The sequence below is a fragment of the Agaricus bisporus genome (genome assembly GCF_000300575.1).
Source record: "Agaricus bisporus var. bisporus H97 unplaced genomic scaffold AGABI2scaffold_6, whole genome shotgun sequence".
Taxonomy (NCBI): Eukaryota; Fungi; Basidiomycota; class Agaricomycetes; order Agaricales; family Agaricaceae; genus Agaricus; species Agaricus bisporus.
The window spans coordinates 1,905,028-1,932,173 of NW_006267369.1; the positions used below are offsets into that span (position 1 = coordinate 1,905,028).

At 45.8% G+C, this 27,146-nt stretch overlaps 12 protein-coding genes across 12 annotated transcripts; 9 read left to right on the forward strand and 3 right to left on the reverse strand.

Annotated features, from left to right (window-relative positions):
• Window positions 1-59: 59 nt before the first annotated feature.
• AGABI2DRAFT_186201 (hypothetical protein) lies at window positions 60-2,010 on the forward strand (the record flags this gene model as incomplete). Its single annotated transcript, XM_006462088.1, has 3 exons — window positions 60-224; window positions 337-1,453; window positions 1,505-2,010. The coding sequence occupies 3 exons, from the start codon at window positions 60-62 to the stop codon at window positions 2,008-2,010; spliced, it is 1,788 nt and encodes a 595-aa protein (XP_006462151.1).
• A 160-nt stretch (window positions 2,011-2,170) lies between these two features.
• On the reverse strand, window positions 2,171-3,502 carry AGABI2DRAFT_206407 (hypothetical protein; the record flags this gene model as incomplete). The annotated part of the gene is made up of 4 exons (XM_006462089.1): window positions 2,171-2,708; window positions 2,789-2,890; window positions 2,956-3,335; window positions 3,410-3,502. The coding sequence occupies 4 exons, from the start codon at window positions 3,500-3,502 to the stop codon at window positions 2,171-2,173; spliced, it is 1,113 nt and encodes a 370-aa protein (XP_006462152.1).
• A 267-nt stretch (window positions 3,503-3,769) lies between these two features.
• Window positions 3,770-4,237, forward strand: AGABI2DRAFT_119017 (hypothetical protein; the record flags this gene model as incomplete). Its single annotated transcript, XM_006462090.1, has 1 exon — window positions 3,770-4,237. The coding sequence occupies one exon, from the start codon at window positions 3,770-3,772 to the stop codon at window positions 4,235-4,237; it is 468 nt and encodes a 155-aa protein (XP_006462153.1).
• Window positions 4,238-4,291: 54 nt separating this feature from the next.
• On the forward strand, window positions 4,292-5,209 carry AGABI2DRAFT_119018 (hypothetical protein; the record flags this gene model as incomplete). The annotated part of the gene is made up of 1 exon (XM_006462091.1): window positions 4,292-5,209. One exon carries the CDS (start codon window positions 4,292-4,294, stop codon window positions 5,207-5,209), a length of 918 nt encoding a protein of 305 aa, XP_006462154.1.
• A 525-nt stretch (window positions 5,210-5,734) lies between these two features.
• On the forward strand, window positions 5,735-8,124 carry AGABI2DRAFT_119019 (hypothetical protein; the record flags this gene model as incomplete). The annotated part of the gene is made up of 2 exons (XM_006462092.1): window positions 5,735-7,148; window positions 7,451-8,124. The coding sequence occupies 2 exons, from the start codon at window positions 5,735-5,737 to the stop codon at window positions 8,122-8,124; spliced, it is 2,088 nt and encodes a 695-aa protein (XP_006462155.1).
• A 72-nt stretch (window positions 8,125-8,196) lies between these two features.
• AGABI2DRAFT_119020 (hypothetical protein) lies at window positions 8,197-8,874 on the forward strand (the record flags this gene model as incomplete). The annotated part of the gene is made up of 1 exon (XM_006462093.1): window positions 8,197-8,874. One exon carries the CDS (start codon window positions 8,197-8,199, stop codon window positions 8,872-8,874), a length of 678 nt encoding a protein of 225 aa, XP_006462156.1.
• Window positions 8,875-9,520: 646 nt separating this feature from the next.
• On the reverse strand, window positions 9,521-10,714 carry AGABI2DRAFT_179030 (hypothetical protein; the record flags this gene model as incomplete). Its single annotated transcript, XM_006462094.1, has 6 exons — window positions 9,521-9,708; window positions 9,747-9,968; window positions 10,021-10,092; window positions 10,150-10,228; window positions 10,285-10,458; window positions 10,508-10,714. 6 exons carry the CDS (start codon window positions 10,712-10,714, stop codon window positions 9,521-9,523), a joined length of 942 nt encoding a protein of 313 aa, XP_006462157.1.
• A 69-nt stretch (window positions 10,715-10,783) lies between these two features.
• AGABI2DRAFT_70506 (hypothetical protein) lies at window positions 10,784-12,700 on the forward strand (the record flags this gene model as incomplete). Its single annotated transcript, XM_006462095.1, has 6 exons — window positions 10,784-11,684; window positions 11,725-11,746; window positions 11,950-12,124; window positions 12,177-12,243; window positions 12,294-12,462; window positions 12,526-12,700. Coding segments are annotated over 6 exons (1,509 nt in total), but the record flags the coding sequence as incomplete, so codon positions are not given.
• Window positions 12,701-17,918: 5,218 nt separating this feature from the next.
• On the forward strand, window positions 17,919-18,577 carry AGABI2DRAFT_119023 (hypothetical protein; the record flags this gene model as incomplete). Its single annotated transcript, XM_006462096.1, has 6 exons — window positions 17,919-17,973; window positions 18,025-18,075; window positions 18,129-18,155; window positions 18,210-18,250; window positions 18,306-18,331; window positions 18,385-18,577. 6 exons carry the CDS (start codon window positions 17,919-17,921, stop codon window positions 18,575-18,577), a joined length of 393 nt encoding a protein of 130 aa, XP_006462159.1.
• A 1,255-nt stretch (window positions 18,578-19,832) lies between these two features.
• Window positions 19,833-21,832, forward strand: AGABI2DRAFT_193441 (hypothetical protein). The gene is made up of 15 exons (XM_006462097.1): window positions 19,833-19,940; window positions 19,996-20,088; window positions 20,141-20,165; window positions 20,219-20,300; window positions 20,361-20,393; window positions 20,452-20,463; window positions 20,524-20,537; window positions 20,593-20,701; window positions 20,760-20,827; window positions 20,883-20,956; window positions 21,058-21,116; window positions 21,172-21,242; window positions 21,302-21,312; window positions 21,374-21,584; window positions 21,643-21,832. Exons 1-15 carry the CDS (start codon window positions 19,918-19,920, stop codon window positions 21,754-21,756), a joined length of 999 nt encoding a protein of 332 aa, XP_006462160.1. The 5' UTR covers window positions 19,833-19,917; the 3' UTR covers window positions 21,757-21,832.
• Window positions 21,833-22,082: 250 nt separating this feature from the next.
• Window positions 22,083-23,913, reverse strand: AGABI2DRAFT_186204 (hypothetical protein; the record flags this gene model as incomplete). Its single annotated transcript, XM_006462098.1, has 8 exons — window positions 22,083-22,388; window positions 22,460-22,654; window positions 22,715-22,868; window positions 22,918-23,066; window positions 23,117-23,449; window positions 23,498-23,608; window positions 23,656-23,844; window positions 23,893-23,913. The coding sequence occupies 8 exons, from the start codon at window positions 23,911-23,913 to the stop codon at window positions 22,140-22,142; spliced, it is 1,401 nt and encodes a 466-aa protein (XP_006462161.1). The 3' UTR covers window positions 22,083-22,139.
• A 78-nt stretch (window positions 23,914-23,991) lies between these two features.
• Window positions 23,992-26,928, forward strand: AGABI2DRAFT_179034 (hypothetical protein; the record flags this gene model as incomplete). The annotated part of the gene is made up of 5 exons (XM_006462099.1): window positions 23,992-24,135; window positions 24,191-24,275; window positions 24,324-24,517; window positions 24,566-24,777; window positions 24,834-26,928. 5 exons carry the CDS (start codon window positions 23,992-23,994, stop codon window positions 26,926-26,928), a joined length of 2,730 nt encoding a protein of 909 aa, XP_006462162.1.
• Window positions 26,929-27,146: the final 218 nt, after the last annotated feature.

The window sequence follows — 27,146 nt, forward strand, 5'->3', positions numbered from 1 at the left end:
TGATTTGAACAATATCGGCCTTCTAGGCGAAGGCGAGTTTTTTCAAGTCCTTTGTGAGCATGCCACGATTTATTATTTTCCTTGTAGGTCTGTCTGCAGTTGCCGTGATGCTGGTTGAGACCATGAAAGAACACCCGGAACTGCTGAGCGAGTTCTTCAAGTCCTTTCTGCGTCTACGCCATTCAGACTATCTTACATCCAGATTTTTCTCGCTTTACTCTCGAGTGTATCAGCCTCTGGGGCTTTCGAAACGAACGCTCTAACCTGTCCAACTTCTCCAGGTCCAGCGACGTGGTTTCAGGGTCGTCTCATCTCACCACTCCCGTTGTCTCACAGTACGGCCCCGACGAGTACGAAAGGAAGTCCTACTATCACGGCGTCACCGGGGACGGTGACGACCCGGAACTCGTTTACCGTTCAGACTATTCTACTACGCCTGTCCCCAAGCCTAGTCTCATATGGGGTCATACCGCCGTCAGGTCGCTCCGAGGAGTCTTCGACACACCACTCAATAGTGTTTGGGACACTGTTGGTCCTCAGATTCGTGACTTGATCAAGGCTCGGGGGATCCACTGGTCGTCTATCGATCCTGCTCGCTTCTTCACCCACGGATCAATTGGAGAGGAGGAGAAAGGAAGACTTGGCCCCGTCGTTGTATGGGTCGGCGTCATTCCCGGTTCTACCTCTCCTGATACTGCACATGATGTCTCCCAAGAGATCCTTGCGCTTTTACTAAAGAACGGAGTCGAGGATGTTGTTGTAGAATGGCGTGAGGCTGTCCTGCAGAGGCTGGCAGGTCCCCCTCTCATGCGCCATGTCGTCAGATCCAATGGCACCAATTATGTCCGTCGCTTCCTCACTGCTCTTCTTGGCGTTCCCATTGCGGCGGAAGAAGTGGAGGAGGATGTCCAAGGTACTCTTACGCTCTGGTTTCACGAGAACAAAGACAAGGACGGTAATCCCAGCGACAAAGTTTACGGAGTGAGTAACTGCCACGTCCTTCGAAAGAATACAACCGTCGATTACGAGCATAGACGTGGCGCATCCATGAACTACGTTCGAGTTTGTGGGTCGCGTCGATTCCAGCGTGGCCTCGACGAGATCGCGCAAGCCATTGCTGGTCACGCCGTTGTCGCTGATCACAAAGCCCGAGAGATTGTTGGATTGGAGGCGAAGGAGAGGCACGACACGGATGATGTGAGACAACTTCGGGCAAATCGACGCCAGCTAGACGAGGAAAAGAAAGCTATCACTCAGCTTGAGAGCTTCCACGACGAAGTCTGTAAAAACTGGTCTCACGTCAACCTCCACCGCAACATCGGGTATGTCCAATTTACTGCAGGCATCACGACCGATGTCGAAGGTGGCACACAGTACACCTCCGATTGGGGTGCGTTCTTGGCTGCTGAAGCGAAGGTCAAGCCTGAATTTGAAGGCAATGTCATTGATCTCGGTATCTGTCAACTTATTTCTTTTTGTACTTACCTTGTTCTAATGTTTTCAGGATCTAAGTATTCTGTTGTAGAACTTACAAGAATGTTCTGTGCTCGACTCGATGGTCCGATGACGTTCAAGTATCCCGGGAGTAGCAAGCTCCAGATCGTAGGTTGCGCCACGAAAGAGGACCTTGCCAACCCTGCAGAATTTGACAGGAATGGTCAATGCTGCCTTATTGTCGGTAAAGATGGTAATTCTACTGACCTCACTGTAGGATGCTATGCTGGCCTAGTTTCATTCATTATCAATGAAGTCGGTGTTGAGTCTGTCGAACTTGGTATCTACAACACGAATCACAAGACTACTGAAGTATTTTCTGATAAAGGAGATTCGGGTTTCCTCGTTTGGCACTCGAAGGGCGATAAGGCTCATATGGTTGGTCAACTTCATTCTGGATCGAATAAAGGTGGTTTGAGTAGTAATCATGTTACGTATTGTACGCCTGGTTGGTTTTTGTTGGAACAGATTAGGAAGAGGTTTAAGTATGCGGATTTTTACAAGACCGCTTGGTGAAGTTGTGAGCAATATTGTATTTTATTAGCCTATAATATCTGCAGAAAAGTGTTCTTATCATAAAATAAATATATTTTTTGTCGTTACTTCTGAGTATGTTGGTCGTAAATATCTCGTGAAGGAAACTCGGTATGCGCAAAGATCAAAATTCTACCCATATTCAAAGATTATTATTACTTTCCTCTTTCCAACCAATCCATACGACATATGGTCCCGCAATGATACCCAAAGGACACCTATAAATCTTCCACTTCATCGAACTCTGATTACCACTATCAATCCATAATTCAAGAAACTCTCGAACAACTTGGTCACTGCGGAGTTCCACGACGACCATGACGATGGTCTTTTTGTTAGGTCTCGTGAGGTGGTTTATGGTTTCGATTAGAGGTGGGAGGAGGGAGGGATGATAGATGCAGTCGACGATGAGAAGTATGTCAACTGGTGTTGCTGTTTGTTCTTCTGCGACGTTTTCCTGGAGTGAGTATGGTAAGAGAAGATGACGACGAGCCGGGGGCGTATTTTTCAATGCCACCCAATCGAGAGGTAAAACTTGAATATTTGATGAGAGACCGCTTCCTTTAGGAACATTCAATTCGACGTTTTTTTGAATTAGGGGTACGAGTTCTTCGATATCCGTTACGGTGTACCGGTGACATAATGGGGAAAGGAGTATGCTTAGAATGCCTGTACCTGCTCTTTAAGTCAAGAAGAAAAATGAAAGAAGAAAATCAGAAACGAAGCACGGAAATAAAGGATTAGTTATCGGAAATATTACCCTAATTCGAGGATATGTTGATGTTTTAACATTTCGAGATTGAATATACATTCCGGAGAACGTAGATGTGCTTGTTGCAGAACGAATCTAGCAAAATCCACACTTTTGTTCGCAGAATTAGTGGGTTACAGGGATAAAGATTTACGATCAAAGAGAATCGCACATACCTAGCATGCCATAACACACTTCCAGTATCACCTTTCCGACTTCTCAAACCTGTAACATCTTGAAGTAGATCAATTTCAATGGTCTTATCTTCGATATATCGGATCTTTTTCTTTTTCTTTTCACGAGTTCTCGTACGTTTTGTGGACTTATAATGGAGTTCAATTTCTGAGGCAGGTAGTTGTGGTAGTTCTTCTTCTCCACCTTTAAGCTCTATAACTACCGATAAGATGTTTCGTCTTGAATCGACATGTCCTAATCCACGGTGCTGTGGTGGATCCAAAACCGTCGTCGCCGTCGCCGTTGAAGGGGAAGAAGAAATTCCATCATTAGAAGTCGAATTCGATTTCGTTCTCTGTAGTTCAGAATATAACAAAAACACCTAGAAGACGACTCGGAATAAGCAAAATGGGTGGATCTGGGCCCGTGATACTTTTGACGACGGATCTCGCTTACTTCTTCGTCTGGATCTGTTACTATTTCTGCACCTGCGGGTATTCGAACAGAGTTGATGATAAACGGTGGTAGTGGAGATGGAAAGTTGTCCATGTAAACACATCTTTAAATAGGATGATTACTTTTGGTAGGTCGGCTGTTTCCGATCAAGCTGCTTGCCAGGGCCTGGCTTGGGCCTGGGCCCTGGCAGAGTCACCGAACCTGTCGTACCTCTAATCTGTGTACACTGTACAGTAAAGAACATCAAATCTACATCGCTCATTGACGGATGGAAGGGACGAGGAACTATTCATTTGAGGACGGGTTGAGCTTGGTGTTGGTGAAACCTTTGGTCACAGGTTCTAAAACCCCATTCCCCGCATGCCACCAAATCCATTCCCTGCCAGTGCCATGTCGTTCGATTTATCCTCGTCTCCTTCTCAAATGGCTTGGGTTCACCCAAACGAATTTCATGTTCTCAATGCTACTCAATCCAAGACTCGGAATCTGCCTTCGGAACTGTTGTCCACCATCTTTCAGCACGCCTGTTCGACTTTCGATGAGGAATCCATCATAAACTTCCATCTAGTCCTGCGCTTGGTGTCGACCTTATGGTACGACATATCGCAGTCAACACCTCAGTTATGGGCATCTGTCTTCTTACCGCCATTACGCACCGACAATGCTCATATCAAGGGGAAATATCTGGGACTTTGTCTCCGGAATTCTGGCAGTTTACCCCTCACATTAGAGCTTAGATTTTACGACGAGTTGAGAGGTGTAGGCTGGGGCTGGTTCGTTTCTCCCAACGTGGACACGGCTTTGGAGCAGAACGCTCATCGGATCTAAGTTCTCCGTCTCATACTTCCTCCTCATAGCTGGCTGGAGAAATTAATTCCAAAAATGTTCCAGCTTGCATCCATACACCTTCTCAGTCGTCGAGACGCATCACACCAGCTCGACGAGCGGCTTTCTCTTCCAAAGGCGGCCAACGTCAACCAAATTACGATGTTTTGTCCTTGTCTCCTCGACTTGCGCCTTGAGTCCACTACGGCATCACTTACGGACGTAAGTCTGAAACAATGTCCTATCGACTTTGTCATAGAATTCCTTCTTCGGTGCCCCAACTTGATTGATTTCCACTGTTGGTCTCACGGACCTCCTTCCAAAGTCAAAGACCCCCGTATCATGCTTACATCTCCGCTTGTACTCAATCAACTTTCTTCGCTTACCTGGTCCGCTGGCAAACGCCCCTATCTTTCAGAATGGTGTAATGCACTTTTCGAGTGCGTCCGTTTTCCAGCCCTAAAGAAGTTCAGTTGGGGTCCCGGTCAGCGTTCATATATGGATAACTTGGCAGAACTGCTGCCGTTATTCAAATTTCCGAACTCGGTTACCACTCTCCAGCTTGATTGGATTGGTTTCATTTCCACAGATGCGACCTTGAATCATTTTTCCGCGCTTACTGATCTCACACAACTGCGGTTTTCTAATTGCGACTCTTTCTTTGTGGAGCGCGCCTTCACTATCCTCTCATGGGGGACAGGCAAAAATGATATTTCTTTTCCTAAACTCACGGCTCTTATTATCGACTATAACTTGTCGACCGCGGCGACAGCATGGATGGTGTTTCATGTTGAAAGTGGGAAGAATCTAGTGGGGATGTTGCGACGCAGGATGGGATTGATAGACAAGTTTACCCTGACAGTGGTAACAGCTCGCATGACGCATCATTGGGATGGTGAAACATGGGATGCCCTTAGAGAACTCAAAAAAGACGGACTTGATCTGACTATCGCCGAAGGTGGACATTCCTATTAACGCTTTGATCGCATGAAATGTCTGTAACACGGTTGACTTCAATGTTGGATGCCGAATGAGAGATTCCAAGTACCTGATGGTGAAAAAACTTAGGCGGCTGTTTACTTCTTCGTCTGGGTCTGTTACTATTTTTGCAACCTGCGGGGATTCGAATAGAGTTAATGGTAAACGGTGGTGGTCCGGAGATGAAGCTTGAAGAGTTGTCCATGTTAACACATCTCTAAATAGGATGATTACTTTTTGGTATGTCGGCTATTTCCGATCGAGCTGAAGAATTCCCGGGCCTGGCAGAGTCACTGAACCTGTTGCACCTCTAATCTGTGTACATATAATAAAGAACATCAAATCTACATCATCCTCATTAACAGATGGAAGCGATGAGGAAAACATTTATTTGACGACATGACACCGAGGTTGAGGCAGGGTTGAGGTTGGTGTTGATGGAATACTGTACCTTTAGTTGGTCACGGGCTCTTATTCAACTTCTGAATTCATTCCCCGCAAAATCCATTCCGTGCCAGCGCCATGTTGTTCGATATACCCTCCTCGTCCTCTCCTTCTCAGATGGTCTGGGTTCACCCCAACAAACTTCATATTCTCAACGCTACTCGATCCAAGACTCGGAAATTGCCACCCGAACTGTTGTCCACCATTTTTCAACACACCTGTCCTACTCCCGATATTTTCGATATAGAACACATCCCAATACCGACACCCTTCCACTTAACCCTGCGCTTGGTGTCGACCTTATGGTACGACGTAACGCAGTCAACACCCCAGTTGTGGACTTCTGTCTTCCTGCCTACGTTATACCTCGAAGACATCGATATCAGAGCACAATATCTGAAGCTCTGCCTCAACAATTCTGGAGACTTACCTCTCACTTTGTCTCTCCGGTTTGACCCAGAGTCATTGCAGGCCGGCTGGTTCATTTCTCCCGTAGTAGATGCCACCTTGCTGCACAATGCACATCGGATCCGAGCTCTTCGACTGTTACAGCCTCCTCGTTGCTGGCCAAAGAAATTAATTCCAAAAATGTGCCAGCTCGCTGCAATGCGTATTTCTAGCCCTCGACCTCTTTTAAATTGGTCAAAAAGGCTCGATGAGCGCCTTTTTTTCCCGAACACAGCCAATATGAAACGAATTGTTATGGATTGTCCTTGTCTTGTTGATTTCCGTTTTGAGTGCACAATGGCATCAGTTACACACGTGGAGTTGACTGAATGTCCCATCGACTTTGTCATAGAACTCCTTCTTAGGTGCCCCAACTTGGTTGACTTCCACTGTCATACTTCCGCACCTCCATCCAAAGCAAAAGATCCCCGTAGCATGATTACATCTCCCCTCATACTCAGCCACCTTTCCACATTTACCTGGTCCAACAGTCGAATCCTCCCTCACAGTTTGAACTGGCATACCGTGCTATACGAGTACATCCATTTCCCAGCCCTAACGAGGTTCAATTGGGTGTCCGGTCCGCGTTCATTTGTGAATAACACTGCACATTGGTTGCCGTTATTTGCATTTCCGAAATCAGTTTCTACTCTCGAGCTTGGTTGGGTTGGTCTCGACTCTATAGAAGAGATCTTGAATCATTTTTTCCCACTTGCTGGTGTCACTCAACTTCGGCTTTTTAAGTGTCACTATCGTTTCGTGGAGCAAGCCTTCTCCCTCCTTTCGCAAGGGACAGACGAAAGTAACACTTTATTCCCTAAACTCACGTCTATCAAAATCGGCTGCCTAATCATTGAGGGGAGGACACCACCCAAAGCTGGGGAGAAACTAGTGCAGATGTTACGAAGCAGGATTGGGTTGATAGACCAGTTTACACTGAAAGTGGGAACAATTCGCCGCCGTATGACAAAATGTTGGAATGATGAAGTATGGCATGCCCTCAGAGAACTTAAACGGGATGGACTTGATCTGACTATAATCGAACGTGGGCGTCGTATAATGATCTGATTGAATGAAAGGCTGTTGCGTGATTTTTTTATGTACGTTCTACTTTGATGTACTCAGACAGGCAGCCTCTCGCATTCTTCTTCTAGTGCCATCGATCACGAAATGATGTTTAATGAACTTTCTTAATGTAGGGACTCGATCATGTTGAAATACTATATAATACACAATATTCATGTCTTGTTCCGAATTTACATTCCTACGCACTGTGCGGAAAATGATGGACAGGGATGGATTATTTGTTTGAGGAACTGATGCTGATAATCACATTCTCTGCCAAAGCCATGTCGTTCGATGTATCCTCCCCGTCCTCTCCTTCTCGAATGGCCTGGGTTCACCCAAACAAATTTCATATTCTCAACGCCACTCAATCCAAGTCTCGGAATCTGCCTTCCGAAGTGCTGTCCACCATCTTTCAGCACGCCTGTTCGACTTTCGATAAAAAACCCATCATAAACTTCCATCTAGTTCTGCGCTTGGTGTCGACCGTATGGTACGACATATCGCAGTCAACACCTCAGTTGTGGGCATCTGTCTTCTTACCGCCATTACGCACCGACAATGCCCATATCAAGGGGCAATATCTGGGACTTTGCCTCCGGAATTCCGGCGGCTTACCCCTCACATTAGAGCTTAGATTTGACGAAGACAAGTTGAGAGATGTAGGCTGGGACTGGTTCATTTCTCCCAACGTGGACACGATTTTGGAGCAAAACGCTCATCGGATCCGAGTTCTCTATCTCGTATACCCTCCTTGGAGCTGGCTGGAGAATCTAGTTCCCAAAATGTTCCAGCTTTCTACCATAAGTATTGTCAGTCCTCGAGATCCACCACCGCAGTTCGATGAGTGCCTTGCTCTTCCAAAGGCGGCCAACATCAAACAAATTATGCTCTTTCATCCATTTCTGCTCGACTTGCGCCTTGAGTGCAATACGGCATCACTTACGTTCGTGTGATTGATGTCATGTCCTATCGACTTTCTCGTAAAATTCCTTATTCATTGCCCCAACTTGATCGACTTTCACTGCATGTCTCATGATCGTCCTGCCGAAGTCGATGACCCCCGTAGCATGCTTACATCTCCATTCGTACTCAGCCACCTTTCCGCGTTTACCTGGTCCTCCGGCCAAATCCTCCATTATTCAGAGTGGTATGATGCACTTTCCGAGTACATCCGCTTTCCAGCCTTAAAAGAGTTCTGTTGGGAGCCCGGTCAGCGTATATATTCGGATGACTTCGCAGAACTGCTGCCGTTATTCAAATTTCCGCAATCGGTTACCACTGTCCAGCTTGCTTCCATTGGTCTCAATTCCACACATGCGATTCTGGATCGATTTTCTCATCTTACTGATCTCACTCGACTTCAATTTTCTATGTGCGATGCTTTCTTTGTGGAGCGCGCCTTCACTATCTTGTCATGGGGGACAGACGAAAATGATATCATGTTCCCTAAACTCACGGATCTTATAATCGACTACCGGGTGTCCGAGGCGATATCGTGCATGGTGTTTCATGTTGAAAGTGGGAAGAATCTAGTGGGGATGTTGCGACGCAGGATAGGACTGATAGACAAGTTTACCCTGACGGTGGGAAAGGCTCGCATGACGCATCATTGGGATGATGAAATATGGGATGCCCTTAGAGAACTCAAAAGAGACGGACTTGATCTGACCATCACCGAAAATGAACATCCTATAACGATTTGACTGGGCTACTTGAAATACGAGGAACCCGCGTCGATCCTAAATCAACAATGTGGTATTGCACGAGCCCGTCACAACCCGCGCCATCTTCCAGCTCGTTATGTAATGGGTTAATGAAGTATTTTTTGGATGAAAATAAAAGACACAATTGAATGGGTTGATATATTTTGAGAGTTGAGATACTGGACCTCCATTTTTGCAGCTGAAATATGAGGAGACCGCGGCGGACACGCCAATCCTCATTGGTCCGCTCCATCCCGGGTCGAGCCCTTGCCAATCTCGCATCGTTATCCAGCAAATCGCGTCCATCATGAACCAGGCAATGTTTTCAGTGACACCCGACATACACCCAATAAACTTGCTTTCAATTTCGAGTTGGGTGTTGAATGAGAGATTCCAAGTACATGATGGTGAAAAAATTAAGGTGGGTATCGCATCTACTGAACATGAATCAAGTTGGAAAAAAATGCAAATGAATCGTAAGTGTATGATAAATGAATAAAATAAATATGAATCAAAGAACGAAAGAGATACCCCTTATGATTTCGCCCGGCGATTATGAGGTGGTGGATCTTTAATCGCTAGACGTTTTAGGGTTTCCAATATCGACTTTGACGGACCAACGTCCTCTTTTACGACGTTTTGCGTTTCACTTGATTTTGACGCGTTTTCTTCTTGTTGTTGCTCTCTTAATAGTTGTTGCAACTTGGTACCCCGAAGCATTTCTCCATAACCAAATTTCTCTAGTGCTTCTATCCCACTCTGCATAACCACCATCCCATCTTCGTTTTCCTTCTCCTTCTGTCTTTTCTTCTTCTTCTTCGATCTTCTCTTTCCCTTCACATTGATCGAGGAGTCATTATTAGATAACGTACTTGCGCGGACCATTAGAGGAAATCGTTCTACGGCGACACGGATAACGGATTTGAATGTGGAAGGAGGAATGATGGGTGCGTGAGTCGTAAATGTTTGTGAATATTCGTGAAATCTTGGCTTGGTGCTATATGTATGTGTGCTATAAATTGGAAATTTTGAAGCGTGTTCAGAGTTGAGAAGTTTTTGAGGGTCTAATCGAATAAATGTGTAATCTCCTTCGTCTTGTAGGATTGAGTTAATTTTAAGAACGAGCAGAATGGGGGGTTGACGTACGATTAGGGGGGACGATGTTTTCGGTACTAAATGAGAAAGGTTTTTTGAACTTGCGAGAGAGACCTCGCTGTCCTATTCAAATTATAGAATGAGCTGTGGCAAAAGTTTAGTGAAGGGAAATGAACGTACGAATGGTTTCCCAATAGGCTGTGGGTACTTTGTATACCATGTCAGGAGCATCCTCTGCGTGAATGAGTCTTCGGGAGGGCTGGAAGTAGTGTTGGTGTTTGGTCAGTGTGTTGGTCTATAACGGGAAAGACGTACGGAGGCAATTCGAGAAGAGTGTAAAGCTATCCACCAAGAGGTGACTTGTGAAGAAGACTCGCTATTTGCGGTTTTCTGGGGAGAGTAGACGAGAGTGATATGGTGGGGGCGGTAAGTCCTGACGGCGCGTTCGATCGAGAGAAAATCGAGACCCTCGAGACTGGGGTGCTTGAGCTATTCTGCGCATGAGAAATACGACTAGCGGGCTAGCAAGACTACTCACGACGTCCCGTACGCGAAAGAAACCGTCTGTGTTCGGTGTGAGGCCCTGCGACTTTGGCCGCTGCAGGATCCATGTAAGGGTGCGTGCAATGCGAGCAAGCGGTGTCTCCCAGCCAATATTTTCTGTTTTGCCCCGTCGCCGGTCTTTGAACGCAGATTTGAACACATTCACCGTCTCGGTCGCGAGACGTCGGCGAACAAAGCTCATATGTGTTGCGTGACACGGGGCGTGACATATAATAAATAAAATAACGCAGGGCTGTCCGCCGCCGAGCGCATGTCCCGCTATCTCTCCCGCTTCAAGGGCCTTCTCTCCGACGACCGCGACCGCTCCTGGCGTTCATGGGCAGCACAGAAACTCCAGCGTAAGCCCGAAGCTTGCAGCGAGACACTCGTGCTTTTCCCCGGGTGGGCCACACGGAGGTACCACCCGGGCTCGAGTAGTGAATCTGCTCCGTTCGATATCGAGGCCTCTGTTTCGGGCTATGCAACCAGTTGTCGGACAAATGCCCCGATGACCAGGTCCCAGCGAGCTTTCATTCGTATTGCAAAGGGTCAGTTGGATCTCCACTCCATGATATTATCTCACACTCGTTCATTAGGTTTCGCTGCGCTACCTAGGATAACAGACCAACCAACGACTCCTGATGAGAACTTCAATCCGCTAGGCGATGATTTAAAAACATTAGAACAGCAGTTTCGTTCGTTAAATACCGAAGACTCTGACACCGAATCATCCCCTTCGCCTTCCTTTTTGACAGCTCCACCTAGGCAAATAAATACTCCTCTGGATGTACTACAAAAGCTGCATTGCAATCTCGAGTCGCGAGTACAGTTGTTCTGGTCTTCTTGTCTTTCTGCCCGAACAGTTCGATTACACCTCTTTGCCTCTCCCCGAGACTCCCTGTCTTTCGATGCCGCTCATCGTCATGCAGAAGACGACGCTCACCGACCTATCGCTACGGTGGATGTTCTGACAGGCGTCGATGGGAGTTTTAATGCGCGCGTCTGCATTCCTTGGGAAAAGCTGTGCGAACACCATAGAGGCGTCTATATCGCGTATGGTTTACCGGCGGAAGAACATGACCTCGTTATCGTAGCTGAGCTACTGCCACCCCCCATTCTAAACACCTCGGTATCTACACCAAATATAACTTCGCAAACCGCTCAAGATCCTCGTCTCAAGCCTTCATTTTCATCACAATCGCATACTCCAAGTCAAAGCAATAATTATTTGGATGTTCCACCGCATGTCAATACCCATGTACAACAATCACAATCGCAATCACAATCACATCCTCACCTCAATGCCCTTTTAAATTCTCTTTCCAGCTCTCTTTCGACGTCATCATCATTTCTCTCGTCATCCATATCAACACTACATTCTACTCTAATGCCCTCATCAACATCTCTCACACATGCTACTCTCCCCATCACGCATAGTCCGATACGAATAATATCCGACATAGACGATACCGTAAAGATGTCAGGTATAACTGAAGGTGCAAGAGCTGTATTTCATAACGTGTTTGTGAAAGAGTTGAAGGATGGCATAATTCCTGGTATGGGAGAATGGTACACCAATATGTGGGAGAGGGGTGTCAGATTTCATTATGTCGTGAGTGTCTCGTCGACTTTCAGCCGATGATAAATTCAAAGCGCGTCTTTAGTCGAACGGGCCGTTTGAGTATCTTTCAATCCTTCATGAATTTTTTTCGTTATCGAAATTACCTCCAGGTGTGTTTCACTTTTCCATTTACATCAGATGAAAGTGTCATAGCGTATAGGTTCCATAAAACTCAAGTCATATGCTGGTAGATCACTCCTGAGCGGTCTGCTATCGGCACCAGCAGCGCGTAAACGAGCTGGCGTAATCGAAATTCTTGATTCCTTTCCAGATTCACATTTCATTCTCATTGGAGATTCTGGTGAACAGGATTTAGAGTTGTACGCCGAGTACGTTTTTGCGATTTTGACCATCTATTTCAATTGATTTTGACAATGTTCATTTGCGATTAGTCTAGCAAAAGATCGTGAAGATCAGATTCTTGCTGTGTTTATACGAGATGCGGATGAAGCTAGTTATGCACCGATTCAGGATCCGACGGGATGGGAAATGGTGGATGCTGGAAAAGCTGGTATGAGATTTGATTCGGAGCCGTTATTGGATTATACTCGTTCAAGTTCTTCGGCTTCGGAAGTTTCATCTCCGTGGTTAGAATCTTCCAGAGGTGATGAAGCGCAACGGCGGCAGCAGGAGCAGGAGCAGCAAATGACGCCGAGAGCGAAATTGCCGCGAAGGTATTCGGGGCAAGAGGATGATAACCGTGGATTTGCTACACCGCTGAGGAGGGATAAGCAAATTTTTGATGAGAACTCTGTGGAAACTTTGGATACGCCTACGCAGAAGAGTATTCCACTTTTCCAATCGCCGACCATCACACCTTCGACTTCTAGGATTTTGGAATCGCCTAAACCTATGGAGAAGATGCCTTTGTATATTTCGACACCACCACCACCTATTCATCCGCTTCGGCTTCCCTTTTCTTCTTCGTCTTCTTCGTCGTCGAATTTATCGCCACCGTTACCACCGAGACCGAGAAATCCTTTTAGACAGAATGGGAAACATGGTGTTGAGAGGCCGCGTGCTGTTAAAGCTGTATCGGAACCGCCTCCTCTGGTTTTGGATATTAATGGACGAGTTATCAATGACGATGACCAATACGAACAGTTGAAAAATTCGACGAGTATGAGGACGACGACGAGTATGAAGACGAAGGCGGCAGATAGAAATAATACGATTGGACATCCGTTGTGGGCGTCGAGTTCGTCAAGTCCTTTGCCTTATGTTAAACCTTCTTCACGACTTTCTTTTCCTGGATTTGGAGTGGGAAGTCATTGGAATGGTGGTAATGATAGTCGACGAGTGGCATCTGCCAACAACAACCCCTCACGACTTCACGAAGGAACCAATAAAAACGGTAATAATACTACCGCTTCCTCTTCTTCTTCATCTTCTTCATCCACTTCTTCTACAATTGGTAGTGGTAGCGGTAATAGTACGAGTGGATATGGGAGATTGGAGGGTGAGAAGAAGAGGGCGGAGTTGCAGACGAGGGTGTATATTGCGAGGACGCAGATGCCGAGTGGGGTTTTGTTGAGGGTGTTTAGGGATCCGGGGGAGTGTGGAGAGGATGTGGAGAGGATTTTGGGGGAGTGAGTGAGGACGTTATGTATGTATTGTTGGGTAATTTAGTTTCTTTGGTTTTTGGTTTAATACGGGTAGACTTTTTCTTTCTTTCTTTCTTTCTGGATGGCGTGGGTGTTGTAATGTATCAATTTTTTGTAATTCTTTTGATACGACATGTATGTTCTCTTGTATTTCTTACGAGATTAATATCTGTTACTGATGCGGTACTAGATTCTTCGCGCGTGATGATGAGATGATGATAAGTGTTGAGTATGTGTTTCTGTGGATAACCGATTCTGGTGATATGAGAGCCCCCTGCTTGTGGGAACGAAACCTTTGGAATAACCGTCCCTTCGAACGCATCTTTCTATAGTTTAAGTGCTAGTAGTCATTTGTATCAGGCGCGACTTTGAAAGACTTTGTCTAGTCGACATTCAAAAGATTAGTGTGAACACCTGGTGAACACCGACTCAACATAGAGTGTACAGCCGCACGGACGCAAATCACTCGAAATAAGTAGTGTCATGAGATTCCTGGACTCGTAAATAAACTGATGACTTGGTTTAGCTTTTTTTGCCTGCTTGAAACGGTTGGCCATCCATGTTACTTTAGTGAACAGGGTGGCAAATTTTACAGGGGTTGGATTTGAGATATGTGCAGGATATGTGTACGCCGCCGGAAGCATTCACCGGAATCTTGCCGTCTCTATTGCTCGGCCGGGACGTCACGCGTCACGCATCATCGGATATGCGCCCACATGAGCGAGCGAACTATTTCACAGTCATAGACCAATGTTTGCCATCCCCACATTCTATCGGCTATCTTACTGTCTTTTTGACTCTTTTGATGCTGTCGGCTTCTTCATTTGATTAAGGCGCCTTGGGCTCTAACTTCTTCCACCATCTAGCCTTTTGTAGCTCTCAACACAAGGTGACCAACTCGGGTCTACTACCCATGCAATTGAGGCTATCTTCGCAGAGTTTCTGAAGTCCGACTCGGTGGTGGTCGCGCGACCGCCGACATGCTGAAAATGTTCGCACTAGGGAAAATGCATTTTTAGGTGCTCCCACTCCCGGCTTATTTTTGCTTCTGTCAAGGACATAGAGACGTGTAACACTCTCAAAGGACACGCAACGGCTCATCTATGAAGCCTGACATCGGCTGCATTCCGTATAAAGACGCCTCACGCTATCCTCATGCTATCTGTGAGAACTACTCAGGAATTGGTCTCTGTTCGCCAAATGACTTATATAGACTCGGAAGCAAAAAAAAAAAACCAGTTCCCCTCGGTGTTGAGATGCCATTGGAAATTTTACAGCTAATGACCACTTCTCTCCCCTCCTGAAGATTATCACGACTTTATCTTCAAGTATAGTCTGCGTGTTTCCCATGAAGCCCGGAACTACTATATAAATAGTTGTGAGTGTCAATCCATAGCTCATAAGACTTAAATTTGATTGCAAAATTTTTCTAGAACCACAAGTCACTGATCTACCGCTGTTTTGTATCGTCTTCTTTGTTCTGCGAATAGTTATCTGACCCGGTGACCCCATTTGATGATTTTCCGAGTCACCACTCTGCCTTTGTCGATCGACTGCTTCGAAACCACGGATCTGGTTTTACATTCAGCGCTCGAGAGGTCTTCAATTTTGGCTTGAAGCTTGATGTGCGGAATCATTGGCTCTTATAACCTGGAACCCGCATCCGATGATGACGATACGGATGATCTGTTACTAGTAAACTGATCAAAGCTTGATCTTTGAGCACAAACTTCTCCTGTTGTAGTAGGTCCACCCACCGCCTCGCTGGGCCGCTGTCACTGACTTATCTTCGCAGCAGCTGTCAAAGTCAAAAAAATTTGACCTTTGATTGGGATCTCTTGGGTAGATATAGACAAACTGGAAAAATATTCTTCCTGTTGGGTTCGTCGCTATGCAAAACTCAATCTAACGTGGTCCGGAGGAGCAGACATATCGCCACTATCCTCCTCAGTTTTCTATACTGTGTTCCGATTGACATGTGCGTGAGTCTTCTGCATCTATTCAGCTTGTCGGGGGTTCACCTGGGTGATAGAGATATATAATCCTAACTCACCTCAGGAGACTGATATCTATAATATAGCATCCGAGTCCTCTATTTATAATCCTTTGAACTTCGATCAGAATCAATGTCGCTCAATTATTTGTCCGGACAAACTTACCTTCGGGTTCGTTTCTACCCACGCTAGGATTCGGAGTTCCTTAGGAGTATGTACCAAGGATTGCGATATCGTCATCTACCGTCCGTATCCCAAAAATCACAGGAAAAGGAGTGGAAGAGATTGAGGTTCATGCTCTGAGCGGAAAAAGGCGTGACACAATTTACGGTAGCGTCTAGAAACTTAATCCCTGATTCATTTCGATCTTCACTGATTTAGTATAAGGCTATTAGACCAAAGACAACTGAGCGTCGATAAATAACGATTCAGACAAAAATATCTATCTCCATATCACAAAACTGGATAAATCAATCTTCAGCAAATTAAGCTCTACCTCTTGCAACGAGACTAAAATGACAGATGCCGGGATCTGCATGGTAGTCGCCGTGCTTGAGGTGGCGCTCCATGTTCAACGCTCCGAGAGAGGATGCGTATTGAACATGCCACTCCTTCTCGACAATGTGAAGCGCGAATGCTCTGCATGAGATTATGTCGCACTTCTACTTTTGCAGTGTGCTACAATTAAACTATTGATTTTGAAAGTCGGCGAACAACAACTTGTGCCGACTACTATTTGGGGATCAGTCACCGAAGCTCTAAGTATGGAATCAATCGCATGCTCCACTGAGTGCGCGCTGTCGAACGGCTACTTATGGTCGGTCACAGTGTTAGCATCACCTTTTTCATGGCTGAAAAGGATCATAAATAAGCGAAGGCTCTCAAACCACATTGTTTCCTCCATTTGCTTCCTGTCTAGGAGCTAATTTTTCCTTTCATTTCTTTGAACTCGCCGTGCAACTGGCGTTCGACACAGTACTTGGAAAGCTATTACGTGACTCCGGAGTACTTTTTTTCGCCTTCACCACCGATTTACTTTTAGGTCAACTTGTTTGCACTCTCGACGGTTGGAAGCAGCGTTGTGTAATACTATGTCCGAAGTCATGGCAGTGCCAGAATATGTAGGTATACGTGTTCATACGGGTTCATCTCGGACTGCAAGCACTTACGCCGTCTGTTTGGGCAGCAAAGGTTCATACCAAGTACCATGGTGGCTTGTACGACGCTACTCGTATGTTCCCCCAATCCTCTTTTCCTCAGGCATCACTGATATATCCACATCAGGTATACGATCATCTATGCACATTCGACCAGGAAGTACGTACATCAATATAGTCCGGTTTAAACAGGTCACAGACTAATGCTGCATGTAAACTCACAGGTCGCGCTTGTTTGGAGTAACCCGCTCCAACGTGGTTCAATTTTTTTCATCGTGAACCGGTATTTGCCTTATGTGGATACGCTTATGAGTCTCAATTGTTTGTTTTTTCTTTTCTTCTTATTGACGTTCTTTCCCTCTAATCTAAAGACTTTAGTGCACGTTGTGTCACTGTATGATCCCCAGGTAAGTTGGTTGTTGGGCTTAGGATGGATGAACTTCAAACTGATGATAAGTAGAGTTGCCTCAGGCAAAACATAGTGTTGGCATGTCAGTACTCAAATGACTCGTTGAAATTTTTCTCTTTCGATTTTTATAAAGCTGGAAACAGGGTTTATCGTGTCCGGGATCATACTTTCCGAAAGTCAGTGTTGGGCGGCTCGCGGGCCTATCGTCTGCCTTGGCTAATTTTATTGCAGCAATCCTTATGTTACGAACAGCTGCGCTCTGGGGAAGACGCAGAATAATTGTGATTATCTTATGTTGCAGTTCTGGGGCAAGTGTACCTTTCCTCCTATATTCCAAAGCCACTGAATTAAATTATCTTCCCCAGCTGACATTTGTACCTGCCATCATAATCACAGCGCTTGAACTTCAATCTCTTGAGTGTATGTTTTGATTGTAGATACTCATCAAAATCGCCGTGGACTAAACTTTGGGTCGCTTAGATATACCCTCTCCACATCCCCAACTACCAGGATGCCACTTAGGACATGCGAGTCCTATAATTATCATTTCGTATATCCTTCTAGCGCTATCGGAGACCAGTATGTGTGCATTACTGATCCTCATTTTGTGTTATCTGAGATATGTCGGGATGTCCAGCCGTCGGCATACTTACAGCAATCCAGGCTTACCGTTCTCGTGTGTCAGCTCTTCAGCTTTCTATCAAACAACTCTAACCGCCTAAATTAGTCCGATATTCTCATTATGATTCACCTTGGATCAAACAGATGTACAAGGATGGTAGGTTCCCTGATTGTTCAACCATCGATAATGCTCAGAATTTGGGGATCCAGGGCTTCTATATTATGTCCTCGTATTGGGTATGTTGGTCCCTGCAATCTCCCTGTGTTGGATTGTATAATGGCATGTTCCAGCGGTGTCTATTGCCAATGTGTTAGTAGCTGCTCTTGCCCCGGTGAGTGAAGAGCTTTCATAATAATTTTCATTCAACCGGTTAACTCTCCCAACAGCGACCGCTCGCAAATTGGTTAGCGACGTGAGTAGAATGGTTTACAATAAATCACTTCACTTTATTGATCTTCGGTCAAGACCTCAAAGGGTCATCCATTCAGTGCTTTGTAACAAAGTGTTGCTACAAATTCTTCGACAGCGGACAAGGGCTTCGACTGTTGGAACCGAATCGTCTCTAACGATATCGGCTTTCGGGATCGCTCACAGCACGTCGACCACAATAACTCAAGATCAAGAGGCGAGTTCAGGACGTACAGTAGTGGACCAATGAAACTTGTCTGGATATGATCTATGAACAGAACCATGCTGAGGAATTTAGATATGATGGCGCGTTAAGTTAGGTATTCTACCATTGAAGCGCAATGTATATTTCTGTATTATACAAAGGACTGAAGCTCGAGTGTGCCAACAAGTCAGAAAACGGTGTACAAGTTCGAGTCAAAGATGATCCAAACACACACAACGGACTCACGTCACATGTCACATGCACAGTGACCGCGCGAGGAACCGAGCGTTCCTCGCGCGGTCATCCACTCAAAATATTCCACCTCACTAGCACTTTTCACCCAATTGCCCTTCAATGCCAGAACACCTCACGTATTCTCTTCAAACTTGTAGGGCCAGCCATATTGTCTTTGTCCGCCGTAGAGGACACGCATTAAAGTGATATAGTTGATCGAGGCCAGATAGTTGGGAGACTTTGATTTGCCAAGTCCAGATCGACAGAATTGAACAAATGCGAGGCAAGTTTTGCTACCATCAATATCACCCGTTAATCTGTCAATCAGAAGGCTGTGACGGATGTTCTATCCATAACAGTACTAGCTGTTCACGCCCTTCTTCGCTCTGTTCGTTTGGGTATCACCATCCCAGCACTTGACTAGGAATTAGATGACACACATAAGAAGTACACTTTGTTCGTAGGACAAGCTAAGTCACGATACATTGGACGATGCCACTGACAAACTCAACCAGGTAAAACTCACGTTGAAGGCTTCGTGACACAAGGCGACCAGCCATCCACAACGTGGGCTACTATACCTCGGATGAAATTTAGTTTCACAGCCAACTACGGGTGGAAAGAACTGCCGGTGGGTATTCAGATATTCTGGTTTGATTTCAATGTCACGGGAAACCACTATTACAAGCTTCCAGACATGAATAGATTTTTTTTCAGTTATGTATAGGCGATTTCAGAAACCTATTGCTCGGACAACGCCGCGGATTACTAAATATGAATAATTGTGATCAATGATAGATTGAGAAGTGAACTTAAGTATGATGCATCATTTAGAATCGCTTTGGGATCCAACGACTTGCGGTGATCTCCCCAGCTGATATTAGGAATATACATCCCACATGACAGGTCCCGAGAAAAAAGAGTATACTTACGGAAAATACGGTGAGAGCCATCTTCCCATAACCCAGATATGTCTGACGAAACCCAGATTGGAATCACTTGATATTCAGGGAATTAGCTTGGTTCGAAGTTGAAATTATCTTGCTCCACCCCAGAAGTCAGCTTTCGGCAACACAGCAATCAAATATAAAGGGATACGAGACCCTCACGTTGGAACAACTGACACCCCCTCCCCAATCCGAGGCAATCCGATGGATGGTCCAGCGGAGACTGCGTACGTTTGTCCATATCCTCACATGCGGAGCATATCGAATCAGCAAAACCAATAGGCATGGACCTATGCTTATCGGCACCCTGCTCAATGTTCTTCTATTCGGTGTCATGATCGCCCAGGTCTATATCTATTATACAAGTTATCGACGGCGAGTAGAGATGTTTAACCATTGATGCTGCCCATAATCATATTTCTTACAGTGACAGACTCGTTCTGAAACTCTTCGTATGTCGTTATGTTCTAATGTCACCCTGAACGACTCAACTCGTGTCGCTCAGGTTTTTGCAGTTTTCCTAGCTGACACCGTAAATTCTGTACTCGACGTTGTATATATTTACATGTGTCTAATTGTTCATTTCGGTAAGTCCCTTTTAATATTCATGCAAAGTTCCATCGCTCACTGAGTGTAATATATCGCAGGAGACCTCGAATACTTAAAGTTCACAAATTGGCGTACGTGTTTGCGTTCCGTGGCCGGTTATCAATCCTTTATCTCACTTTCACCCTATAGAATTCTCCTCAGGTGATGGCGAAAGATTTTGAAAGGAAGAAATTTTACTGAATTATATACGCCGAAATGTAGCCCCCGTGTTGACGGTAAGCCTGACATAGGAGGCAGGAAGGCTCACAATGTTTACGTTTTGATACCAAGGGTATTATCGCTTTGATGGTCCAGCTTTTTTTCGCGTGGAGAATCCAATTGTTGACGAGAAATTGGTTTCTGGTGGCTGTCGTTTCCATGCTTTCTCTTGCATCTGCAAGTACGTCTCATCAAGCGACTATAAGAGCTTTCCACTCACATTTCCGGTTTGATCGAAGTATGTGCCACCATTATAACCTGGTTTGTTACCGTCGTTCCACAGTTCGATAGATTTCAAGAGTTCCAGGTGGGCAAATAACTACTCTTGACCCAAGTTTTTAATTGCAGTATTACAAAATAAGGGCGTCGTAATTGGCTGGTTGTCCTGTGCAGCCGCTGCGGATATCCTGATCACTACAATTCTTGTGTGGCACTTGTGAGTAGCTCGTCAACATCTGGAATAATGTCTCGCTAATTTCCTCGCTAGGGTAAGGTGGCCTGGATTTCTATTAAGCTACAACGGCTCAATTATATCTAGCGGATGCATAAGACCGGCTTCAAAAAATCAGACATCGTTATCGATCGCATCATTCGCAGTGCGTGAACTTGGAAATTCAAGTAATTTGGCATCTTAAAATGAAACTTGTCTAGTGACCGTGCAAACTGGCCTTGTTACTTCCGTGGTAGCTATAATCGATCTATCACTTTATCTCGGTATTCCCGTAAGTGTATCTGCTTCCCTACGTGTCTAGGCTGATCTATTTAATCTCGGCTCTCAAAGACTTCTGGAATGTGAGTTTCGTACATCGATAAACTTTGAATTCAGGTGATTAAGCATTCGTTGGATTGACAGACACTTGCTATTCAATTTCACCCTGTGCAAGCTCTATTCAAATTCTCTCATGAGTAGTCTCAATGCCCGAAGTCGTTTGAGGCACGGGTCGCAGGGCCAAACAACTCTGGAAAACATGTTCGGAGAGGAGCCTGGACAATCTATTAGTCATGGTAATCCGATAGGTGGCTGGCGAGAGCATAATGTTGACATGTTGCGAGCAGGGGAGAAGGTACAAATCTTTGCTTTTAACAATACGTGTACCGTTCGCTAATAGGTTCTTGTATTAGCCGCAAGCTATTCAACTTGATTCTATGGGTCATCCAAAATCGGGGGTGTTTGTCCATGTGGAGTCCCACGAGATGCGAGATATACAGTCGCATGGGAATGATAATAAATCATGAAATAAGCAGTTTGTTATTCCTGGCTGTACCAACTATGGAACGCAGGCTTAAAACAAGGAATTCAGTTTTTCTTCACTTCTGAGTCACTGATACAGGTGATCACAAAAGCTTAGGACTAGTTGTCTAAGCCACTGACTGAATCGATTGTTACACTCACCGGTCATTCAATAATTCATTATCATAGATTCCCCTAAAGATTCGTCAGATTTGATGCGTGCTTTCCTACTCATATTCAAATATCAGGTCGAAATCATAAAGACAGCTTTCGGATGGCTTCGACCAAGCCTCGACACTGGGCAGGTGAGAGCTGAGATCGATGTTGAACGTTTGAACTTCAAAGGGTTCATCATTCTATTTGTATTTCTTATCTTACTCCGATAAGATCATATCTCTTCTATTTTATCATCCTCATCCTCATCACCCACAGTCGCTTTCTGCGCTCCACCACCTTGACTTTGCATTGAAAGGTTGCTCAAAGCACTACCGACTCCCGTCACAGGTGCAAAGTAACTCGGTCTTTCAATTTGCGACTCGTCGACTTCAAGTGTCGTGATATCCTCTCCTTCAATCAACGGTTGATTTGGTTCATCTCCTTGGATAAGTTGAACTAGTCGTTCTATATGTTCTGATACCTTGAATAGCAAAAAAAAATAGGTAACATTTTGAGTAGTAGCGCAGAGGAGGAGATAGAAAGAAAACATACTTTGTCTATGGATTCGTGTTCATGTGTAACGCGAATGATTTGATAAACACCATGATTTCGTAGATAGTCTCTTCCCCAACGTGTATGACATAATAATATAAGCGTTTCGATATGGGTTAATCGGATAGTAGGATCTTCTTCACGTTGTTTAGTTGATGGGAGGAATTGTAGAGGTTCTAACAGTTTTTCTTGGTCCTATTTCGATCAATTGAATTGATCAGTTCTTGAAGGAATAGTGGGAAAAAAGTGACGTACGTCGAAATCGAATTCCTCGGGACCAGCGAGAGGGAGTAAGAGATATGGTAAGGCGTCAATACCAGGAGCTGTTATGGTGGATTGTCCGACTGATATGTTGTCAGATTCGGGACTTAGGATGGCCTTGTGGCCTGTTGCTAGGAAAGCACAATTTCTACATGTATATGTGAGTGAGTGTTGATATAACAAAAGAGAGCACTTACTTGATTGAAGAAGCGACACCACCTCGTCGGATTTTGTCTCTATGTTCTGTGAATGCGACGATTCTTCCCAGTGGGTAGGTCAATTCCGCGTCAGGTTTGAGAACATTGAAAGGTTGTGGGGAAAGGAAGTAATTCCGTCCGATAGGTGACTGGAGGGCTTTATCAGAGAATAGAAAGATAATAGCAGAAAGACACTTACGACCGTCAAGTTTGCAAACACATTTGCCAAAAAATGGAGTTCTCCTTTGCGTTTTCGTTTGGATAGATCTTGGATATCACCAATGGTAGCGCCTTGAACAAAAGCGTCCACGAGAAGAGGGAGCGCAGGAACTTGTATTGGCTCGGCGGAGGGATATGGTACGGGATCGGGACATGATGCCGATCTAGAATCAACGGTGTATACACCATTTGGAAGTCGAGAATCTGGGATCACTGATATTTTGAGGGAGAGGAGTATTGAGCATGCTGTTGAGGATGCGGTTAAATTTGATAAAAGCATGGATGCGAGGTCTGCGAGGATCGATCGAGGGTTCTAAGCATCTCATGAGGATAAGTTCTGGTTTGAAAGCAGGAAACATACGATAATATATGACACGAGAAAATTGATAAACGAGATTTCGGATAAAGGAGATATAAGGAGGGGAGAATCTGAGAGATTGACGAGGGCACGGAAAGCATCGTGCGCAACGTTCTTTGGCAGAATTAGCATGAACGAATAAGATCAATGATCTAACGCACTAGCTGATCTCGACAGAGAATCTTGAGGTCTTTGACAACATTGTTTTCTTTTGGTTTTTGGAGTCCACCACCTCCGAGACCGGCAAAAAATATATTTCTGTGTGGTGAACCCTGCAGCGTATGTTGGACGAGATGCTCCAAGGCAAGAGAGCGAGCCTGGACATTTCTGTCGCGCAAAAAGGGGATGAGCTGCGAATATGTCAGTCAGATTTTTGTGCGATTTTTTGGACGACCGACCTCGCGCAGTTGGGCGTCCATATGATTGAATTTAGCAACACGTGATGCTAATGATATGTTTTGCTTAGTCAGCTGTGTTATGCTTTCAGATCGTCCACGATGGCGGCGAGCAACAGGACGCGCGCTGTCGACGACCTCCTCACCCGCACCAGCAACGATCCACCGTCCTTCACCGTCCACCTCCACCAGGAGCACTGGGTCCTCAACAACGGCTCCAAGTTTCTCTACCACAACCAGACTGCGGTTCGGCTCATTCCCTTTCTATTTCCGTTCCGTACTCAACGTGTGCTCTATTTAGTGCATTCTCGATGACATTCGAGCAAACCGCATCCCTGTCGACTTTCTCGACCTCTTTGACTCGGCAAAGGTCCCTTTCTATGATGGTTAATTTTATCCTTTGTTTGCATTGCTGTATTCACGCGTCTCGTTAGGTTGTATGATTGTCGAACTGCTCGACTACCGTCCTCAGAGAAACAAAGAACCTACGCCAGAAAAACCGGACCGTACACGCGTAGTGCTCCACCCGAATTCCGAAACGCTATGGTCCGATATCTGTTCTCTAAACAGCAAGCGTGGCGATAAGTTGTCCGACCTAGATGCTATCGACATAGAGTCCAAGATTATCGTACGTCTCTCAGTATTGGTCTTCACGTCTGTGCCAACTTTGTAATAGCATGCAACCGCTCCGCCGTTATGCCTGGATCCCGATCCTCATCTCACTCGGATCGTGAACCACATCCTTCGGGTGACTGCTCCGACCGTTCCCAACGCACTTAAACGTAAGGCTGCCGCTCTCGAACCCGAAGATGATGAGAATGAAAAGTCGAGGAGGGCGAAGATCATGGCTTTTTCCAATCCCACCCGCAGCAAGTTGCACAATCCCAAGTATGATCTTTCTCGTAATTTGGATACAACTGTTCTGACTTTGAATATTCAATTAGCTATCGTCTGTTGGATTTGATGATGGAAAAGAAACGGTCCCAATCGCAAACCCCAGCGCCTGCAGTCCAAGCGTCAGGACAGCAGCAATTCGTGAACCAATCGCAACCTCAACCCCAGGCCGCTCCGCAACCACCGCAACCAGCCCAGGCTACTGCACCACAACTCAAAGCTGCATCACCGTCAATCCCCCCTGCCGCGGAGAAGAAGCCTGTCCATCAGCGACCCAAGACTGCCACTCCTCAAGCGCCCTACGCTTTACCCGCATACGTTTTAGCCAATGGCTCTCATACGCCAATGCCTCCACAGCCTGCTGCCAACACTCAGTTTATACATCACCAACCAACACAAGCGCCTATACAGAATCAAACGTATGCGGGCGCACAACCTGTCACTGAAGTAATTAAACAAGTGCCGACTCCCGCTCCCCTACCACCTCAAACTCAGGGGCGACACCCACAGCACCATCCGCTGCCTTATGCTCATGCTACCCCACAGTCAATAACCCATTCCTCTCCTCCAGCTCAGGCCCCTACTCCTCTACAAACGGCTGTTCACCAGAATATCGCCACTCAACCGCAGGTAACACATCAAACAATACCCCATCATATCCAACAACCACCGCGTCCGCCGTCACAAGCTCAAATGCTTCGTGCGTCGCAGACACCGATGCCTATTCAGCAGCACCCACTGCATCTTCAAGCTGCGCAAGGCATATCTTCACCTATTCAACACCATTCACCTCATCATCGTCCTCCCTCTCAACCACAAACCCAACAACTGCAACAAGGACATGCACCCCAAGCGAGTCCCCGGCATCTTTCAAAGCAAATTCAGCGTACACCGCAAATGAGTCACACACCTGTTATGAACCAGGCAACTACACCCCGACAATATGCTCCTTCACCCAAACCTCCTCATCCTCCTCCAAACGTACCGGTACAGGTCCCTGGACGTACTGGCCCTACACCACAACCACAACCTACGCCTGTGATGCAAGCTGCACCAGTGTATCCTGCTCATTCGTTGGAATATATGCGTATGCGAGGACAGCCACAGCCACAAACGCAGCAACAACATACCGGAGGAATCCCCGTCAATGGAAGTAGTAATCAACCCGTTCAGGTTCAGGTTCAACAGCCTCCGCCACAGCCTCAACCTCCGCAGCAGCAGCCACAACCTCAGCAACCTCAAACCGCTCAGAACGCAGCCACGATTATACCACAGCCTAATGGAAATCAAGTTCGTATGACACCTCAACAACAACTCCAATATCAACTCCAGTATCAGCTAGCTAGAGCTGGACGTGCTGGTACACCCGCATCTGGTGGTGGTCAACTTGTAATGAATCCTAACGGTGGTCCTGGAGCTCCGGGTGGGATGACGCAACAGCAGCATGCTCAGGCTCTACAAGCTAGGATGGCAAATCCACAGTTTCAAGCTACTTTACAACAAGCCGCTGCTGCTAGGGGTATAACTCCACAACAATTCCAACAATATACGCCGCAACAACAGATCCTATTCATTCAATCATTACAACGGCCTGCAGCAGCAATGCATCCTCAAAATCATGCGGCTCATGCTCAAGCGCTGGCACAAGCGCAACATCAGCAACAGCAACAACCAGGAGGAGGGGGTGCAGTGTTGTCGGAACCGATGAAAGCTCTTGTACAACACCGTTTTCAGGCACAAGCACAAGCGCATCATCAACAACAACAACAAGCAGCGCAGATAGCTGCACAAGGTGGTCAACCGAATCAAATGAAACCTGCTCAAGGTCAAAATCAAGGCCAAGGTGTTCAACCTAGTCAGCAACCTAATGCTACTACTGCTACCGCCGCTGCAAATGCGGGGATGCAACATCAGTATTATCTTCAAATGGGATACCCTACGGGTTACGGTTGGAATCCTAGGATGATGATGGGAGGCGGAGGACAGGGAGGCGCTGCTGGTGGTCAACAGCAACAGCAGGGACAGCAGGGGCAAGGTCAGGCTGGTCAGACGCAGCAACAAGTTCAAGCTCAACAAATGGCTATGGCTGCTAATGCTGCGATGGCGAAGAACGGTGGAGCACCTGGACAGATGCCTAATCGATGATTTTTTTAATTGGCTGGTTGGTTGAATTGGCGTAAGGTGTAATTTATATTATATGCTTTTTTTTCTTTTTCAAAACAGAATTGACTTCTTTGTTCCTGACCTCTTTCTTTGGAGGATTTTGTATTGTTAACTTATTGCGAGCATTGTCGATATGATATCATGAGCCGTAGCGAAGAAGTGTAGTATTTATTGTAGATTAGATTGCAGTAGTCTTAATA